The sequence below is a fragment of the Sorex fumeus genome, unplaced genomic scaffold (assembly GCF_029834395.1).
Source record: "Sorex fumeus unplaced genomic scaffold, SorFum_2.1 ptg000010l, whole genome shotgun sequence".
NCBI lineage: Eukaryota > Metazoa > Chordata > Mammalia > Eulipotyphla > Soricidae > Sorex > Sorex fumeus.
In genome coordinates, this window is record NW_026606067.1 from 25,078,369 (window position 1) to 25,097,319 (window position 18,951).

General features: G+C 51.1%; 1 protein-coding gene across 6 annotated transcripts in view; it reads right to left on the bottom strand.

The window, feature by feature from the left end:
* The window catches only part of RCOR3 (REST corepressor 3), a 42,563-nt gene extending 30,628 nt beyond the window's left edge, over positions 1–11,935 (bottom strand). For 4 of the 6 annotated variants that reach the window (XM_056110782.1, XM_056110781.1, XM_056110776.1 and 1 more), the window contains exons 1-3: positions 11,605–11,935; positions 11,328–11,384; positions 1,902–1,979 (exon numbers count right to left, since the gene is read on the bottom strand). In XM_056110782.1, coding sequence (XP_055966757.1) covers positions 1,902–1,979; positions 11,328–11,384; positions 11,605–11,776 — 307 coding nt within the window. In that variant the 5' untranslated portion in view covers positions 11,777–11,935. The remainder of the gene's footprint in view (positions 1–1,901; positions 1,980–11,327; positions 11,385–11,604) is intronic. The other 2 variants (XM_056110777.1, XM_056110779.1) reach the window with 1 other exon arrangement.
* Positions 11,936–18,951: the final 7,016 nt, after the last annotated feature.

An 18,951-nucleotide genomic window follows, 5' to 3' on the forward strand; every position in this document is an offset into this window, starting at 1 on the left:
GTCAGTCTGCCGCTCCCCACAGGGAGGACCCAGTTTTGAGTGAAGTTCGGAGCCACTCCTGGATCCTTGAACTCAGACAGATGGAAAGGAAAGGAATGTCAAAACCGCATCCAGGAGGAGCCGCTAAGATGTAATCAACAGCAGCTAATGTACTCCAGTGGGATGCTCAGATCCTGGCAATTTTTCACCTTAGGCAAACATTTTTGTACTTTTTTACTTTAGTTTTCTCACTGTAAAATGGTGTTAAAAAGAATAGCTTCCTAGGAAAAGATAGGTTAATGTGTGCTAAGTGCTTATAATAACATCAGGCATATTTTAAGCATTCTATAAAAATTTACTGTATTTAGTGCAATCAACATATAACTATGCTACTAAAACAATACTTATGTTAGAATAATAAAGAATTGGGGGGTGGGGATTTGGATCACACCCAGAGCTGCTCAAAGATTACTCCTGGCTCTGTGCTCAGGAATCATTCCTGGTAGGCTCAGTGGGAAAAAAATGGGATAACGGGGATTGAACCTAGGTGGCCATGTCCCAGGCAAGTGCCCAAACCACTGTACTACCTCTCCAGCCCAGAATAATGACTTTATGGATGATATAGCTCTTTAAGACATATGTTTTTCAGGCAGAAAGTTCAAATATTGTAACCTCTTAGACCCCACAGCTCTTAAAAAGATGTCAGTTATATACGAGTTGATCAACTGGAATACAAAGGTGCAGCTGGCTGGGAGACCTGGTCACGGGGTTGGCAGGGTGTGGAGGGTGGAGAAGAGGGTTTTTAAAGCCAGTCTGACTTGAAACAAAAGCCATCCCGATGGAGCTGGTTTGAGCAGTGTTTCGGAAGCTCTGGAATAGGGTACCTGCGGACTGTGTGAAGGAAAGCATACACAACAGCATGTGGCTTTTGGATTTTCATCCTTATTAAGAAATGTGCCATCGTCTAAAACAACACTGAACTAGCACCTGATGTCTGACTTGTGGCCAGCAGTGAGCATGGAAGCGAGAGCGCAGACCACACCGACAGTCTGTGCACTCTGCAGGCTGCTTCTGAGGCAGCCGCCCCGAGGTCACAGAGAGGCCGTGGCTGGGTTCCGAAGTGAGCACATAGAAAGGATGATCAGGTCTGCAGAACACAGAGCTTCCCATTCCCTCCGTTTGGTTTTGGGTCCAAAAGGTGGTGCTCAGGAGTTCTCCCTGCTCAGTGTTTGGGGGTCACTCCCAGGGCTTCTCTGGGGGCCGTGCAATCTGTGGCGCAGCAGTTAGACTCACTGTGCACACGGCACACAGGACATCACTTCCACGGCACTAAAGAAACCATTGTGGGACACTGGTACTTTACAGCTGCCAGAATGGCTGTTCAGCAGTACCTGTGTCCTCTGAATGGAGTTGACAGTACCTGAACGGAGGGTGAGGTCGCAGTCTGTCATCTGCACGTCTCCTACATCTGATGTGCTGCAAGGGATCGGTCCACTACATCCCAGTGAAGTCTAAAGTCACACAGTGCATCAAGAATGCAGGGTGAAGGGTCCAGAGACCATCCAGAAATGGAAAGCAAAGGTGGCCTGAGAGGCAGCTGCTGGAGTCAGTCCTTCCCCTCTCCTCCTTACAATGTCATGGGGGCTCGCGGAGGCGCCACAGCGTTGTCGGCAGACCGAGGCTGAGCCACCAGGTGTCTACAGAGGATCTAAGCAGTAAGACCTCATCCTAGGGGGCTCAGTCTTCCTGGGCCTGACACAACAGAGGTGATCGACTTCCATCCCTCAAACAGAAAAACATTCTAATATAACAACCTCCACCAAGAAAAGGAAACAAAACCAACTGCTTCTTTATGAGAGTAAAAGATCCCATAGCAAATCTCCATTGACCCGACTGCTCTGGCCCTCCTGAGACAGACTTACGCTTGGCATCAGGCACGCTGTGCTGTGGGGACCACACGAGCATCCCGCCATTGTCCTTATCCGTGTACTTTGTAGCACCTGCGGGGAGATAAGTCGCTCTCAGTAGGATGATCTTATTTACCTTCAAAGTAATTATGGACAAAGTAAGCTTTATTATTATTATTATTTTTGGAACGGTACCTACAGCAACAGCAACAACAACAAAATAACAAATGATTTAGAAAGACAAAGAGAAGGAAAAGACATCTTCAGTAAATATAGTCAATATTCTGCTTATGGAAAGAAAGGAAATTATACAAAAGCTGGAATTTACCCTGTTGCATTAAAAAACAGCAAAACACTCTTAACTCCATAACCTTTTTTTGTGGGGCCGGGAAAAGAGATGAGCATGTTGTTCTGGGGACTGAACTTGTGGGCTAGGCAAAGGCCCTGGCCCACCTGAGTAAGCTCCTTGGCCATGACCTGCTTCTGATGAGGTCATCAATCTCATTCAACTTCCTGCCATTAAAACTCAGGACTCTTGTTTTCTATTTTGATTTCCAAGCACTGACATCTTTGTCTGGGTCTTGGCAGCAGTGCTTGGGTCCTGCAGGTCACCAGGGGCACTCTCAGTTCTCCTAAGGTGACCAGGTGCCACAACGAAACCTGGGATGTGTGTGTCAGGCATGTGCCTCTAGCCTTGCGGCCATCTCCCTGGATTCCTTACAGCTGCTTTTTTATTACCTTAAAAATAAAACTCCCTGCTGGGAATCTGCAAGATCTTCCCTTTTATTTGGGGGCCACACCCAGCTGTTCTCAAGGATCACTCTTGGCAGAGCTCAGGGGACCATCTGAGGTGCTGGGGATCAAACAAGGCAAGCACCTTAATTCCCTCTTTGGCCCCAGACTTTCTTGGTAGCCTTACATTTTTCATATATCTCTAAAAGCAAATGCTCTGTGTAAGAAAACAAAGCTGACCTACCACTGCTGCCATATAAGCTCCTCTACTGGACTTGTTCCAGAGACTCATAAATATATCTTAAAGGAGATCAACTAGTCACAAAAATGTCTCAGATACCTAGTCCAGGCTGAGACGTCCAAGGGCGATCTTGGGACTGAGGGAGAGCCAAGTTTCCACCCTACCAAAGCCCCTGCAGCCCCTAGACCCCAAGGGCCGGACTGCCCACTTAAATATTCTGGATTTTCTGGACATCTCCAAACTCTACACTGCTAACATCCAGTAGGACCACGCCAGATTGGATGAGAATGTAATGTAGAAGCCGACTAATCTTGACTAACACAATATTAACACAGAAGGCTTAACTTGCAACAACAGCTTAAAAACCTCAGACAAGGACATAAAATTCTCATGGTGTGAGATAGAACAATTTTTGCAAATTTTCTTTTACTGAAATATTTTTGATCATTCCATTAGCCATTAAGTAGTGGTAACAAGCAACATAAAATAAATTATTGTGTTTCTGCTGTAGGAGCAGGCTTGAGGGGAAAGGGAGACAACCGTGGAGGGAAGGTGACAATGGTGGTGGGACTGGGGTTAGAATACTGAATGCCTGTAACAAACCATCATAAACAACTTTATAAGTCATGGTGTTTAAATAAAGTGGGGTGAAAATGAAAAACAAAGTTAATGTCTTATTACCACACCCTGGCCATAGTATATCACCCAAGGCCCACCTCTGACCCCGACACAAACTATCAACACTTTCTAATTTGTTTCTAATGTTATAACCTAAAAAAAGCTCTCTTAAGCTGCATGTAAATGAAGAATAGACAGAAAAAATCAAGAGCCTGACACAGCTACTTCAGAGCCAGCACATGCAGTGGGTCTGTCTTTTAATTCTCTTAGGCCTTCTGCTGGCTTTTTGCTAATTCCTAGGAGAATCCAAGTTAATGAAAACCATCAACAACGAAACATTATGGCTGTCTGTTTCAGGGAGACTTGCCCATGGATGTTACAACTTATTTTCATGAGATGTTAACTGTAACCATCAATTGTAGCACTGTAGTACTGTCCTCTCTGTTGTTCATCAATTTGCTGGAGGGGGTACCAGTAACTTCTCTATTGTGAGACTTGTTACTGTTTTTGGCATTTCAAATATGCCATGGGGAGCCTACCAGGCTTTGCTGTGCGGGGGGAGATACTCTTGGTAGCTTGCCGGGCACTCCGAGAGAGGCGGAGGAATCGAACTCAGGTCAGCCACGTGCAAGGCAAACGCCCTACACACTGTGCTATCGCTCCAGCCCATTACCATCAATTACTGACCAGAACTCCAAATCTGCTCACATAATTCTATCATAATTCCGGGGTTTGCTATCATGTATATTAAATCAGAGGATACGTGGAGGGACAATCATTTCCAGGGCTAGAGACCTATGATCTACATCAAGATGTTATTTGTCAAACAATACTTTAAAATTATTAGGCTAAACAATACTTTTGAATGATTGTTTTTCCTTTTTTCAGAATCATTATATTGAAAATGTTTCCCATTTCCATCCAGCAAACATCAGGTAGAAATGGCACGTCATTAGTAAAATCTAAAGCTAAAACTTTTTTTTAAACTTTAAAAATTATAAGGAAAAATTTAAGGAAGCGGAAAGAGAACAAGAACCACTGCTGAGTCAGCTTAATCAGTGGCTGAATAAATAGCAGTACTCCTACATTAAAAATAAAAACAAACAAAAAAAACCCCATATCTGAAAGGTCAGGAAAACCATAATAAACATAAATCTAAAAGCAAACTCTACTAGATTTTGTCAAAAGTTCACTTAATAAAAGACCAAACTGGAACATTTAAAAAATGCAAATCAGAAGCACATTCTCTAAAACTCTTATTAATGAAAGTAGATTTTTAAATCTTGTCTTTTAAGGACTGTACTTGGTTTTTAACCATATAAAACAAAAGCACAGGCACAAAATAGTCGACTACTCAATGGAAGTTCGACACCGGAGTTGGTCACAAGTCTCATTTGAATCACATCAAATTTTGGTGAAGGGACTAGAGCAATGGTATAGTGGGTAGGGCGTTTGCCTTGTACGCGGCCGACCCGGGTTCGATTCCCAGCATCCCATATGGTCCCCCAAGCACCGACAGGAGTAATTTCTGAGTGCAAAGCCAGAAATAACCCCTGTGCACTGCTGGGTGTGACCCCCAAAAAGCCAAATTTTGGTGAATATCTAAATCAGAACTCCATCTTTCCTTTAACATGGGCTGATGGTGACCACTAATAAGACCACAAAAGGTTCCTACTAAGTCTCAAATCTAATAGCAAAAAAATGGTTCTTTGTAGTCTAGGTTTTTATTAAAATGATTCTTCATAATTATTTAAATAAGTCTTCATAAATCTTAACACCATAACAAATGGTCCAATTGAGAGAGAAGGGATAAAAGAGAGTCTTTTTGGAAATAGACATTGTTATTTTTGCCCAATGACCTATTTCACAAACTTTTCTCAGAAAAAAAGAAAACAGTTTAGCATGGTGGTTGAGTCTGACCCTAGTGAACAGGCTGCAGCCCTCCCACTGCCAGGTGTTGCTGCCCAGGAAACTCACAGCAGGTGTGGGCACCTCACACTAAGTCATCTAAAGAGAGGCACAAGCTGCTCACCAGTGTCAGGAATGACCAAGTCACACAAGTTACAAAGTGGAAAGCCCCTGGCCCATGGCAGGCTCTGCCGGTATACTCTTACCAGCACCTGCTGCGTTAAGACGGAGCTCTGAGATCCTTCTGACTCCAGGCTGGAAAGGCTGATCAATGAACTGACTGCATCAGCTAGAAATATCAAACCTCAAATGGCTCATCTTCTCTTACCACCTCCCTGAAAACAAGACTGGATAGCAGCGAGAGAGATAATACAGTAGGTAGGGCACTTGCCTTGCACAAGGCTGCCCTGGGTTCAATCCTCTGCATCCCCTACAATCCCTCGAGCCCACCAGGAATGACTTCTGAGCGCAGATGGGATGCCTCCCCCCATCTCCCCCACCCCCTCAACCAAAGAAACATGAAGGAAAAATAAGACTGGATAGCTAAAATGACAATGACCTTTTTGTTCTGGAAACTCAAATCTGATTCCTCTCCTAGCATGGAGAAAGCAACTTGTAAGACTGAAAACAGTATGTCCACCCCTGGGAATGCACTGCATCAATGGGAAAATGAACTAAAATATTCATTAAATATGAATTCAAAGCTTATTTTCTATTACATGCACCAATATTTCAGATTATACCTCAGAAGTATCTGAATCATACTCAGAAATAATCCTGAGAATCAAACAACTCATTAACAAAAATTTCCAGGTCTTGGAAGTATCCCGTCTCCTGAACAAATCAAGAAATATGTCCAACTGGAAGGATCCACTGGGGGGCATGGAAGACAGGCCAAAGTGCTGGAACATGGGCTCTGTACAACAGAGGCCCTAACTGGATCAACAGGAACCAAGGAGAGCAGCCCTGAGCACTGGAGTGTGGCCCCAAAACAAAAGGGAAAAGAAAAGGAAAAAATGTTAAAGCAGGATCCTTGAAAAGTTTAGCTCTTAACTGCCAGTGGTAAGATGCACAGGAATATGTCCATTATGGCTAAGGGAAAATCCAATGACTGAAACACAAAACTAGACTTTACACAAGCTAGTATTTCTACACCAACAGCAGCAAACTGCAAAAAAAAAAAAAAAAAAAGCACACGTCAAAATCTTCTTCCACTCCCTTTTAGATTTTAGACGTTTACCATAAAGACTTTGATGGAACAAAAAACTTAAAACACTGCATGAAGATGCTCAGATTTTTATACAATCCTATTTGTGAGTAGACTCTGAATCACATCTTCAACTTCAGTCTTTTGGGGTGTAGGGGTGTTGATGGGAATCAATCTCCAGCCCCTCATTTTCCCCAGGTTCTGGAGCAACACCATGAAACTGCGGCTGACTTTCCCTTCACAAACTCACAGAAGCGGTCACAGGAGGTGTGTGTCTGGAGGGGAGGACACACAAATCTTTCAAGATGTAGACCAAGGGCGTTAGTAAGATCCTCATTGCCGTGACCCTACAACTTCAACTGAATATTCATTTATTGCGGTAAATCAAGATAGGAGAGATTTAACACTAAAGAACCTCATTTTCACAAGAGCACACATTGCCCTGGTAGAGAAATCAGGCAAGAGATCAAGCATAGTGTGGGAAGGGCCCAAGAGTGACTACAAAGATAAGAAGAAACAATGTAACTTCCTGAAAATTAGGAACCTGCCAGTCTGTTGGCTATTGTTACAGTACCAAGTATTTATACTTAACTGGATACATTTTCAATACAACCAGCTTTGGGGCTGGAGCAATAGCACAGCCTATAGGGCATTTGCCTTGTACGCTGCCGACCAGGGTTCAATTCCCAGCATCCAATATGGTCCCCTGAGCACCTCCAGGAGTAATTCCTGAGCGAAGAGGCAGGAGTAACCCATTTAACGCCGGGTGTGATCCAAAAAGAAAAAAAATTGAGCTTTGTTTCAATGTTAATAATTTCAGCAATGGCATAGTCCATTCCTCATTGCTTACAGATAATAGACTAGGAACTTAAGTGTGTGATGGTATAATTTCAAAATTCATAGTGATGCCAGCTGTGAGTCTGCTTAGCTACAGTCCCTACGCTCAACAGTAGTGACCGTCCCAGTGTCTGTCTCTGCTTCTTGGCCCATAGAGGGCAGGAGTCCCACACTAACCATCGAGAGGAGCAGGACAAATGCTGCTGTGGGTGGTGCTGTGGGTGGTTCTAGGGATGGCTAGTTCCTCCCTAGGGAACTAAGAGAGCATCTGGGCCTTGTGTAGGGTGAAAAGATGCTGCCCAATTAGTTGGGGCGTCCCATGGCCAAGAGTGGCCAGGAAAGAGCAGCTGCAGGCTCAGGCACAATGCCGCGGGGCTGCCCTGAGGGTCCTGATGGGACTGACAGCCCCACTGCTCTGGATAGGGCCTGGGGTAGGAGCTGGGAGGTGTGAGGACGCTTCAAGGGCCTACAAGGAACCCATGGCAGAACTGTGAGGCTACAGTTGTGCATGTGGTCATGGCTTAGGCCTTCCACCAGCCCTAGTGGGCAGTGGATGCTGGTTCAAACCTACGGGCCCCAGCAGAGTGGAAGCTGGCCTTCAGCAGGGAGGCTGCTGTCCCCCGATTCCAGTGACAGGAGATAACAGACCACCACTTCCCCTCCCCTGTGCTCTAGTCTCCGGGTCTCCCTCCACCCCAGTGCTGGACACACGGCTCCCAGACCCCTGAAGGGAGGCCCCACCGTGCACACGTGGCGCCACCTTTACACGGGCCCAGCATGTCCCCTGACTATCCTGTTTCTACTAGACATAAGGGTGTTCTGGGGTTCTAACATGTGCTCTAGAGTGTGCTACTATGATCTGGTACGTTATTCCTTAGGCCTGGGAAGACAAAACTTTTTTTTTTTTTGCTTTTTGGGTCACACCCGGCGATGCTCAGGGCTTACTCCTGGCTCTGCACTCAGGAATTACCCCTGGCGGTGCTCAGGGGAACCATATGGGATGCTGGGATTCAAACCTGGATTAGGCTGCGTGCAAGGCAAACACCCTACCCGCTGTGCTATCACTCCAGCCCCGACAAAACTGTTTTAAAATGTGAATGGTTGCTTCCTTGCTTTCGCTCATTCCTGAGTATGAAAGGCTTCACAGGAAACATTCTACTTTCTGATATTAGAAACCCTTTACCTCCCTGTTCCAGACTACTAAGGCCTGGTGAGGTCAGATTTTCCATTCAGTGACTAGGTCACATCACCTAGTACGAAGGCACACAAAGACAAAAATCTTGGTCACTCCATGAAAGTTCTGGATGGCAGCAGTAAGTGGGTATGAAGCCCAAGTCTGAAGACCCCAATCAAGAACTCACAGGGCCTGAGAGCTAGTACAGCAGGCAGTGCTTTCCCCATATATGCTGGCCTGGGTTTGATCCCCATACCACAGTGCCTCCTGAGGACCACTGAGAAGCCGTGAGCACTGTCGTATGTGACACCTCCTTCCCCTCAAAAAAAGAAAAAAAATAACCAAATGGAAAAGGCACCTGCTAGGGGCTGGAGTGATAACACAGCAGGTAGGGCGTTTGTCTTGCACGCAGCCGACCCTGGTTCAATTCCCAGCATCCCTGAGCACTGCCAGGAGTGATTCCTGAGTGCAAACCCAGGAGTAACCCCTGAGCATTGCCAGGTATGACCCAAAAAGCAAAAAAAAAAAAAAAAAAAAAAAAAAAGGCACCTGCCACCTGCTAATCAGCTATAAAGGCATTAATACCTTAAGATAAATTGTTCTTAAACCCCCAAAATTTTATTTTTCATAATTTAAAAAATACTTCAATGCCTCATTCTGCATCAAAGTGGGGACAGCTGCTCCCGGTGTGCAGAAAAGGTAAATGTGGCCATACTGGCCCACAGGATGCGGGTCATGCTGGCTTCACAGCAAATTTGTCATCACCATGGTAACAATAAAACCTGTACCATAGTCTTTCTGCTTAATTTCTATCATCAGCTCCCCCAATGAAAATATTGTTCAGGGGCTACGCGGAGAGTCAGCAGGTGAGGCGCTTTAATCCCTGGCAGCCCGTATCATCTCCTACTCCCCCACCCCCAAGGTGATCTCTGAGCACAGAGACAGGAGTAAACCCTGAACATCGGCCAGATGTAGCCCCCCACAAAACACCATAAAATATCGTCCACTCATAAATTCCCTTTCATGTTGACTTCATCCTGATCATATTTTGGTACCCAGGGAAGTTTACTTCCTAGTGACTTGGCTGGCTCAGTGAGATCTCAGGCTAAAAGCTGAGTGGTTGAAAGACACTGGCATGAAGGGAGGGAATGATGTTTCTCAGTTTATAGGATGAACGTCTCCCCACTTTTTCTAGGAAATGTTCTCACCCAACTGTAGTGGATGTACAAAGTGAAAAAGTACAAGCTCCCACAACAGTGTGACACTTGAAGCAGAGCAAACACAGGTGCCTACAGACTCAGTGTTTTCCGGCAAAGGGGTCTCATTATTCAGAAGTCATGTTTATCTGGGGGAGACTGGCCTAACACGACAGAAAACCCACCTGAGCGTTCAGTGGGCTGATCAGAGATGTGACCCCAGGGGAAAATCCTTGGGAGAGTATCAGGATGACAATGAATCAGTTCAAAGAAAATCACCCTTACCCTTCTCTTAACAGAGCGTCAATTATAATCTGAATAAGTTGAAAATAGTTTTATTTTGAAAACAGTAATAGTTCAGTGGTTCCCCCCCACAAATGTTCTGTTCTAAGCAGCCATCTACGATCATCAAGTAAACCGGATAACCCACCAGGGACCCCTAAAACCACCTCAGTCTCCTGAATTTCTAGTGGATCATTTTAGATGTGCACGTTCATCCCGGCGTCTATCACGGCGGAAATCACTGCCCAGCTGCGGCGCGCCCACCCAGGAGGAAGGGTCGTGGACAGCAGCGGCCTCCCGCGGACACGACAGGCAGGCGTGGGGCAGCGCAGGGCGGGGCTCAGGCTCTGTGCTCGGACTCCGAATCAACCCGATTCACTCCCCCTCACGCCCCAGCAAGCCCCAGAGAGTCCAAATGCGCACAGTCTTCAGCACGAGGGGCCGCATGAAAGGCGAAGTCTGGGAGGCAGCCAATTGCCCCGTCAGCTAAGGCTGGCAGGGAAAAAAAAATTTTTTTTTTTTGGGCTGTGCCAGAAACCGAACGACCGCGAAGCGCCACCACGGAGCCACATCCTCAGCCCCCCGGGAGCTATTTTTATTTCGCCTCTGACAACCGGGGCCGAGGGCAGCCCGGCGGGATGCTCTGAGCCCAAGGGCCGCGGGGCTGCGAGCGCATCCGGGGCCCACGAGCCCCTTCCCGGGCGCCCTCTTCGCCGCGGCCGCGCGCGGGGCAGGGGGCAGCTGCCGGCGGGGCGCGCGTCGGCCAGTGCGGCGCGGCCGGCGGCCCGGCCCCTCTCCGCGGTGGGCTGCGCGCCGGGTTCGGGGCTCCGGCCAGGGCGCCTCCGTGCGCCCAGCTCCTGCCCAATCCGAGTCGGGGCGCGAGTCCCGTGACCGCCGGGGAGCCTGTTCGGAGAAAAGTCGAGGGGAACCCGCGGCCCGGTTGGCACAGGCCGCCGCAGCCCGGCGGCCCCGGGTAGAATTTCTCCTTGGCGCGCGGCGCTGCCCGGCCCGCCCGCCCGCCCGCCCGAGTGACAGCCGCGGGGCCGCCGCCAGCACCGGCCGGCTGGTCGGTCGGTCGGCCGGCCGGCTCGGCTCGGCTCGGCTCGGCTCGGCCCGGCCCGGCCCGGCCCGGCCCGGCCCGGCCTCCGCCCCCGGGGCCGGCGGGGTGGCCGCGGCCCGGCCCGGGCGCCGCCCCGCCGCCTCCACGTTCACCTTGCCGGCCCGCCGCCCCCCGCGCGCTCGCTACCTGGGTCGAATTCCGGGATCCGAGCCTGGTATTCGGCGCCGACTCTCATCCCAACATCTGCAAAGCAACGGCCAGACAGAGAGCGGGGGAGCGAGGGAGCGGGCGGGAGGGCGGGAGGGGAGGCGCTCAGCGGGGCGGCGGCGCGGGGCGCGGGGGTCGCGGCGCGGCGCCGGGAGTCGCGGCCACCGCAGCGCGGGCGCGAGGGGAGGAGGCGGGCGCGCGGCGCGGGCGGGGAAGGGGCGGCGGGGGAGGGGCGCGGGCCGGCGGGGGGGGCTACCACCGTGCTCGTCGTCGCTGCTGCCGCCGCTCTCGGGCTCCGACGAGGCCAGCCCGCCGTTGGTGGCCGCCGCGCCGCCCCCGCCGCCCGCCGGGCTCTTGGCGCCGCCGCCGCCGCCGGCCGCGCGGCTCCTGCCCAGCAGCTCGGGCCCTTTCTCCATCATGCCGGGCATGGTGGGAGAGGGGAGGGGGGCGGGCGAGGGCGGCGTCGGGGTGAAGGGGGAGCGGGCCGGGCGCGCGGGCGAGCGGGCGGGGAGGAGACGGCGGCCGGGAGGAGGCGTCAGCGCGGAGCCGCCATGGCCGCCGCCCGCCGCGCAGCCGCCCGCGCGCCCCGCCCGCCCCGCCCGCCGCGGATCACTCCGCCCCGCGGGGAGGGGCCGCTCCGGGAGCGCCGCGCCGCGCCGCGCTGGAAGGGCCGCCGGGGCCGCCGCGGCCGCCGCAGCCGCCGCCCACCCGCCGTCCCCGCGGGCGCCTCCGCCGCGAGGCTGCCCTTCCGGGTGGCGCGTGGGGCCACGGCCTGGGGGCGCTCGCCCGCGACGGGACTCTTTGAGCTCGAGGGGCGGAAGGAATTCGGAGTCGGCTGAGCGGTCCACCCCGCCCCCAGGGCCAGCGCCTCGCCCCCCCCGCCGGGCTAGGGTCCCGCCCCCAGGACCCGCGCCCCGCCCCTGGACTAGAGCCCCGCCCCGGCTAGGCCCCGCCCCTGGACCCACGCCCCGCCCGCTAGACTAGAGACCCGCCTCCTAGACTATAGCCCCGCCCCCGGTTAGGACCACGCCCCCAGCCCCCTCGCCCCGCCCCCTAGACTAGAGCTCCGCCCCCTAGACTAGAGCCCCGCCTCCAGAGCAACGCTCCGCCTCTCGGAAGACGCCCTCGCTCGAACACGGCCGACGCCCCGCCCCAGCACGGGCTACCTGCGGATCCACGCGGGAGCGCAGCCGGAGCCGCAGCCGCAGCCGCAGCCCCATCGCCGTGTTTGGCACTGCCACCTCGCCGAGCCCCGCTTTTCGCCAGGTCGGGGCTACCGCCGAGGTCGGCCGGGCCCGGAGCCTCCGCGCGGGGCGGAGTCTTATTCGCAGGCGACCCCAGCCGGGCCCTGCGCCCCCCCCCCCCCACCCTGTCGCCTCCCGGGAGCGCTTCTCCCGCCTGTCCTGGGCCGACGCGCAGGAGCCGCGCTGCCCCCGGGCACCGCACGGCGGCGGCGCGAGACGTCGCCACGGTCACTTCGGGTCGGGGCTGCGCTCTAGTTGTGGGCACCCTGAGAGCTGCGCGCTGGGCGGCCGGAGGGTCCCTCGTCCGGTGCGCGCAAGCCGGCCCCCCCCTCCCCCCCGCGGGCTCGGCGAGGTTCCGGCGTCCGGGGACCGGGTGCCACTGGCTGAAATCAGACAGACTCTGGGCGGGTGCAGATGCGCAGGTTCCAGGGGAGGCGATGAGGCTCCCCGGGCCCGTACCTGCGCCGCTCCCTGCGCTGCCACCCGGAGAAAGCCTTTGCCTGCCCTTCCTCCCAGGGAGCGTTAGGACCGGCTGGACTGCGCAAGCCGATGCGTGAAGGGTCGGGTGGAGAGAAGCGATTGGAGACTCCTCTGAGGAAGTGGATCTTTGCAGGGATGAGCCCTCAGCTCTGTGTCAGCATACCCTGCGCCTCCTTCCTAAGGGTACCGTGGCAAGTGGCCACCGAACGCCACAGGATTCAGGCACGTGAGACAGGGGCCAGTGGCCTCTTGCCTCCAGGGACCCAGAGCAAGGCCTGCTCTGCCCTTTCCAACTCCCTTCGTCGTTAGCATCTCTGCCTTCCTCTCTCCTCCACCTCCACCAAAGAAAGAGGTTGTGATGGCAACCCAGCACCCCAAATTCTCCTTCTCATCTGTCAAGTTTGGGGACTAGGACTGGTCTGGTGGGGCAGACCAGTCCACCACCCAAACCCGTCCACCACCCAGGGTTGAATCTTCAGGCCCAGCTGATGTCACTGGAAGGCCCAGGTAAATGTTCAGAGACTCCATACTCTTGAACCAGAAGGCTCTGTTTTTGTTTTGAAAGGGGGTGGCCAGAGAAAGAGCTCAAAGGGGCGGAGTGCAGGAGGTCTGGGCTCTGTCCCCAGCACTGTGGACCCCTGAGCCTCACCAGGTGGGACCCTAGATGGCCAGGAGTAGCCCCCCATCCTCAGCAGGTGATCCCTCCTCCCAAGTTTCCCCCAAATTATCTTTAGAGTTACTCTAACCTCAATTTGAAGGCTTCAGATTTTGTTTATAAACAAGCTGATTCTAAAATGCATGTGGAAATTCAGAAGGTCAACGTCAAACAATATGGAGCAACAGACTGGAGGATTCAAACCAGCATGTTAGAAGGTAGACTAGTGGGCTGAGCTGTGTCCTGCCAGTGCTTTATTCATGTGCTGGCGACTCTGCACATTTCAATAAGCGGTGCTGGCCCATGGAAATCCAGGTGAGAAGAAAGAAACCAGACACTGGCACTAAAAGCATCAGTTCTAGATGTTATTATCAATACATCAATTCTTACGACTTTAATAAGGTAAAATAATAGTGTTTTAAAAAGTCAAATATTTCTTAAACAGGACACAAAAATTGGCACGTGCCTTTCATATAGGAGATCCGGGTCTGATTCTTGGCACCCCAAATGGTTTCCCAAACCCACCTGGAGTGATCCCTGAGCGTGGGGCTGGAAGTAGCTATAAAGGAAAAGATGGAACAGTCTGGGTGCAGGAAAACAGTGAGGGACTAAGGAAATTTTATTGGCCTGTCCTGTTAGGGAACCACATGCACTTGTGGAGAGTGAAGCTCACTTCTCCTTTTCAAGACACTGGTCCCACTCCAGAAGGTTCCACATTCATCAAAGTCCCAAACACCACTGATGCAGGTCATCAACCCATGGCCAGCATTGCAGCAAAAGAATTGGGGGTCAACCACAGATGTTCAGATTGGAGCAGTCTGTACCTACTTTCTGACCATACCAGATGTGCGCTTAGCGGCTTTCAAAAGAGATTGGGGTGTGGGGTGGAATGGGGAGGGATGCCGTTCACAGAAGCTCTTCCTAGCGTTTTGCTCAGGAGTTTGGTATTTGAGAAACCTGCTGATGTCTGGGAGACCCTATGTGGTCTAGGGGTTTAAACTAGGGCTGGTCACAAGTACAAGTAAGGCATGTGCCTTACCTCCTGTACTGCCTCTCTGGCCCAATAAAATATTTTATTTTTTAAGAGTGTTTTTTTTTTTTGGTCACACCCGGCAATGCACAGGGGTGACTCCTGGCTCTGTACTCAGGAATTTCTCCTGGCGGTGCTGGGGAACCATATGGGATGCTGGGAATTGAACCCGGGTTGACTGCATGCAAGGCAAATGCCCTACCTGCTGTGCTATTACTCCAACCCCCCAATAAAATATTTTAATGAAATTTTGAGTATGTGTTTCTCCTGGGAGATTTTCTTTAGTAAAGCTTTGAATTTCAATTTGAATGAATTCAGGTTGAGAGGCCAGAGAGATAGCATCACGGGTTGGCACGTGCCTTTCATATAGGAGATCCGGGTCTGATTCTTGGCACCCCAAATGGTTTCCCAAGCCCACCTGGAGTGATCCCTGAGCGTGGGGCTGGAAGAGGGTAGCCCCCAAAATACTCAATTTAAAAAGTTAAAAAAACCCAAATAAGGTATTTGTGAGTCTATTAATGGCAAACTCCAAGTCTGCCTTGTATCCTGTGGGTTACCTTAGACATAGTTTAAAGCTCTCTAGGTTCATACTTCCCTTTGAAATGTATTTCTCTGGGCATGGGACCTCGGGCCTCATGCCTGCCAGGAGTCCGCTCTGAGCCATGTCCCCGGCTCTCCACTTAAGTCTGAAGGAAGCGGAAGCAGTGTGAGCACTGGAGAGAAGCAGACACCTACTTGGCCTCTCCCATTGTCTTGGGAGATCTCAGTCCCTCACAGGCCAGCATGCCCTTCGTCCTCCCCACGTGCCTGCAGGTGCAGCCTGCTCTTCAGAGGGGGTGTCCTGAGCAAACACACTGATGGGCAGCCTCACAGGGGCCCCTGAACTGCCGTCCGAGGCCACACTCCATCTGCAGCACAGCACGGCTGCCCAGAATGTGCTGAACTGTACCATCTGTGACTACGCACAGAGTCCATGATGGGAGGAGTGTGACAGGATCCCTGGAGCCACTCTACTCCCCCACCCCCACCTAGTCTCAGCCGCCCCCCCCAACAGCACCCCAGCTGCTGCCTGCCTTCTCCCCATAGAGGTATGGGGAGCCTGGGGTGTAGGCCTTGTCCTTGTTCCCTTTCCAGTGGTAAGAAAGCTGCCTTGATTCTTGCTGTGTCTCCTTTCTCCATGGTAACCTCTAGAAACTGCCAGGACACTGCAGCTCCCTCCCAGCTTCTCTGGCAAACCTGAGGAGCTGTAATTGTGATCTTCACTTAAATATTCTCTGTCCAGGGGCTGGAGTGATAGCACAGCAGGGAGGGCGTTTGCCTTGCACGTGGCCAACCCAGATTCGATTCCCAGCATCCCATATGGTCCCCCGAGCACCGCCAGGAGTAATTCCTGAGTGCATGAGCCAGGAGTAACCCCTGTGCAAAGCCGGGTGTGACCCAAAAAGCAATAAATAAATAAATATTCTCTGGCCAGAGACGCGGCACACACCCTCCCTACACCTATTTATTTCCACCTGGCTTCAGGCTCTTCCTCTGCTTCCCTTTCCCCCCTTAACTCAGTCTTAGGGGTATTCCAGAATGGAGGCTCCAGGGAGACACAACCAGGTCAGTAGGGTGATGTCTACAGCAAGCAGAAGTGAACAGCCCCCAATAGGGTGTGTGTGGAAATATGTGTTTTAGTTGGAAAGGTGTTAGCATTGCCTCACTACTGTTACCGGACAGGACATGCAGATTCAGGCTGGGGATGCCCCTGAAAGTCTGGAGTACATGCTGGGCAGCAGGTCCTGACTTCCATGGCTAGCACCACAGACTCATCAGTTACTGCAGCACCGCAGGGTCTGACCCCTCCACACCTCTCGCAGAGAACTGCAAACTTTCAGTGCCTCTGAATACAGATGGCATCTTGTCTGTGGCAGCGAGGCTGGGCCAGCAGAGTCGCGGGCTCAGAAACCTCCACTTGCTTCCTGGGGTCAGCAGGAAAATGAAAGACACTCAGGAGGCTTGCTCTGAGACTTAGATTCTGCAGACATGCCTGTGTTTCATTGACGAGGACCTCTACATGGCCTTGGGGACTGCCCGGGCACCACCATGAACAAGAGGAGGCACCCAGTGTTTATTTGCGCTCCCTCAACCACAGAGCCTGTCTGGAAGCTGTGAGTCCAAAGATTGCTCCCCACTCCGAACACAGAGCCTGTGTAGATGCTTTGAGTTCAAAGATTGTTCATCTAAAACTCAGGAACCACTCTTGGTGGGGCTCAGGGGGCCACATGCGTGCCAGGAATTGGACCAGGTTCAACTGCAAGCAAGATAAGTTCCCTGCTACTATCCTGTCTCTCCTGTCCTCCCTGATTATTCGACCTCCTTGTTAACCTCTATTCTTCATACCCTTCCCCGAAAACAGAAGAGACAGAAGATCAAATGAAAGGGCTGGAGGATGGCATGATGGCATGGCAGGGCACACGACGATCACGATCACGACCATCCTGTTGTTTGTCGATTGCCTCGAGCAGTAACGTCTCCTTCATCCTAGCCCTGAGATTTTTAAAAAGTGCCATATTCAAGGCTCTTTCAGGGTTAGGAGAATGAGACCCATCATTGTTACTGGTATCTGGCATATTGGGTACACCACAGGGAGTTTGCCAGACTCTGCCGTGTGGGCAGGTTACATTCAGTAGCCTGCCAGTTTGTCCAAAGTAAGAATGAGATAGTAAGATGTCATGCGGCTGCAAATGCGGCCGCACACTTCCGGGAGCTGGGTTTTATAGTCTCTGGGTCTTGGCCGTTGGTGGGATTACACGGCAGGGCACAGCAGTAAGGGAAATTGTTTGCTTGGCATACAGACAACCTGCTCAGTCCCTGGAACAACAGAGGGACTTGGAGTGACCCCTGAGAACAGAGCTGAGAGTAGGCCCTGGGAACTGTTAGGCATGTCCCCCACCTCTGACCTCACCCCCCAAAAAGAGAAAAAAATAGAAAGCCAGATTGGGGCGGGGGATGAGGGAAGGGAAGGGTTGTGACTCAGGGATGGATGCAGCTTTGCCTGTCAGAGGTTGGGGTTCGCCCCAGCACAGCCTGTGTGTTTAAGCAAGTTGCCGAGGGTGACCCTCAAACACCACCGGAAAGTTGGACTGCTACAGTATTTCATTTAGAGCAAGCCCTAGCAGTCCAGCTTTCCCTCCTGTAAACAAAAAGCAAATCAAGTAGGAATGGAAAATAATTTTACAAAGTAGCAGAACCTACAGAGGAATTGTTATTCTGACATTAGAATTATATATACATTTATTGAATTATTTAAGTATTAAATCTTTAATTAGAAGTCATTCATTTAGCAAGATTGCTAGGAAGCTATTGAGCAATGACCATTGGATTTATATAACACCTGCAAATGCAGATTTTAAATGTAGGATAACATTGGTTTGTCCTCTCTCCTCCACACTTTCTCCCTTGCTGCAAGGAGTTTAGATTCATTGGGTTACACTCATTACAGTGCTCCCAAGGCACTCCTTTTCCTCTGTGTTTATCTTTAACTTCTCCTCTGTGCTCTGCTTCCCCTATCTGTTAATCACCTATATCCCCAAATCAGACTCTGTGACTTGTAGGGTCAGATCATTCTAAGGACTCCATGTTTTGTATTTGTAAGTGAAATATTTATTTTCTCTTTCCCTTATGTCCTTTGCATAGTTTACTTTATTTATTTTTTATTCTTTTTGTAAAGTAAAGGCCCTCCCGTTGATCATCGATTTGCTCCAGCGGGCCCAGTAACGTCTCCATTGGAGACTTTGTTGTTACTGTGTCTTTTTGTAGGAGTACTGCTATTTATTCAGCCACTGATTACCTGATTGAATTGTGCATGAATTCCACCTTACTTTTTTTTCATTTTTTATAATTTTGTTTATTGAATCACCATGAGAGCAGTTACAAAGCTTTCGGGTCTGTCTCGGTCATACAATGAAACACCCGTACCTTCACCAGTGCCCATTCTCCACCCCCAACAACCCCAGTATACCCCTGTTCCACACCCTCCCCCTACCCGTGGGGCAGATGATTTCCACATTACTCTCTCTCTACTTTGATCACATTCAATATTTTGACACCAGACCCACCATTATTATTTGAGATTTTACCCCAACACTCAGATCTGCTGAAAAGACAACAGTGGACAATTTGTTTTCTATTGCTGGTTATGAATAACAT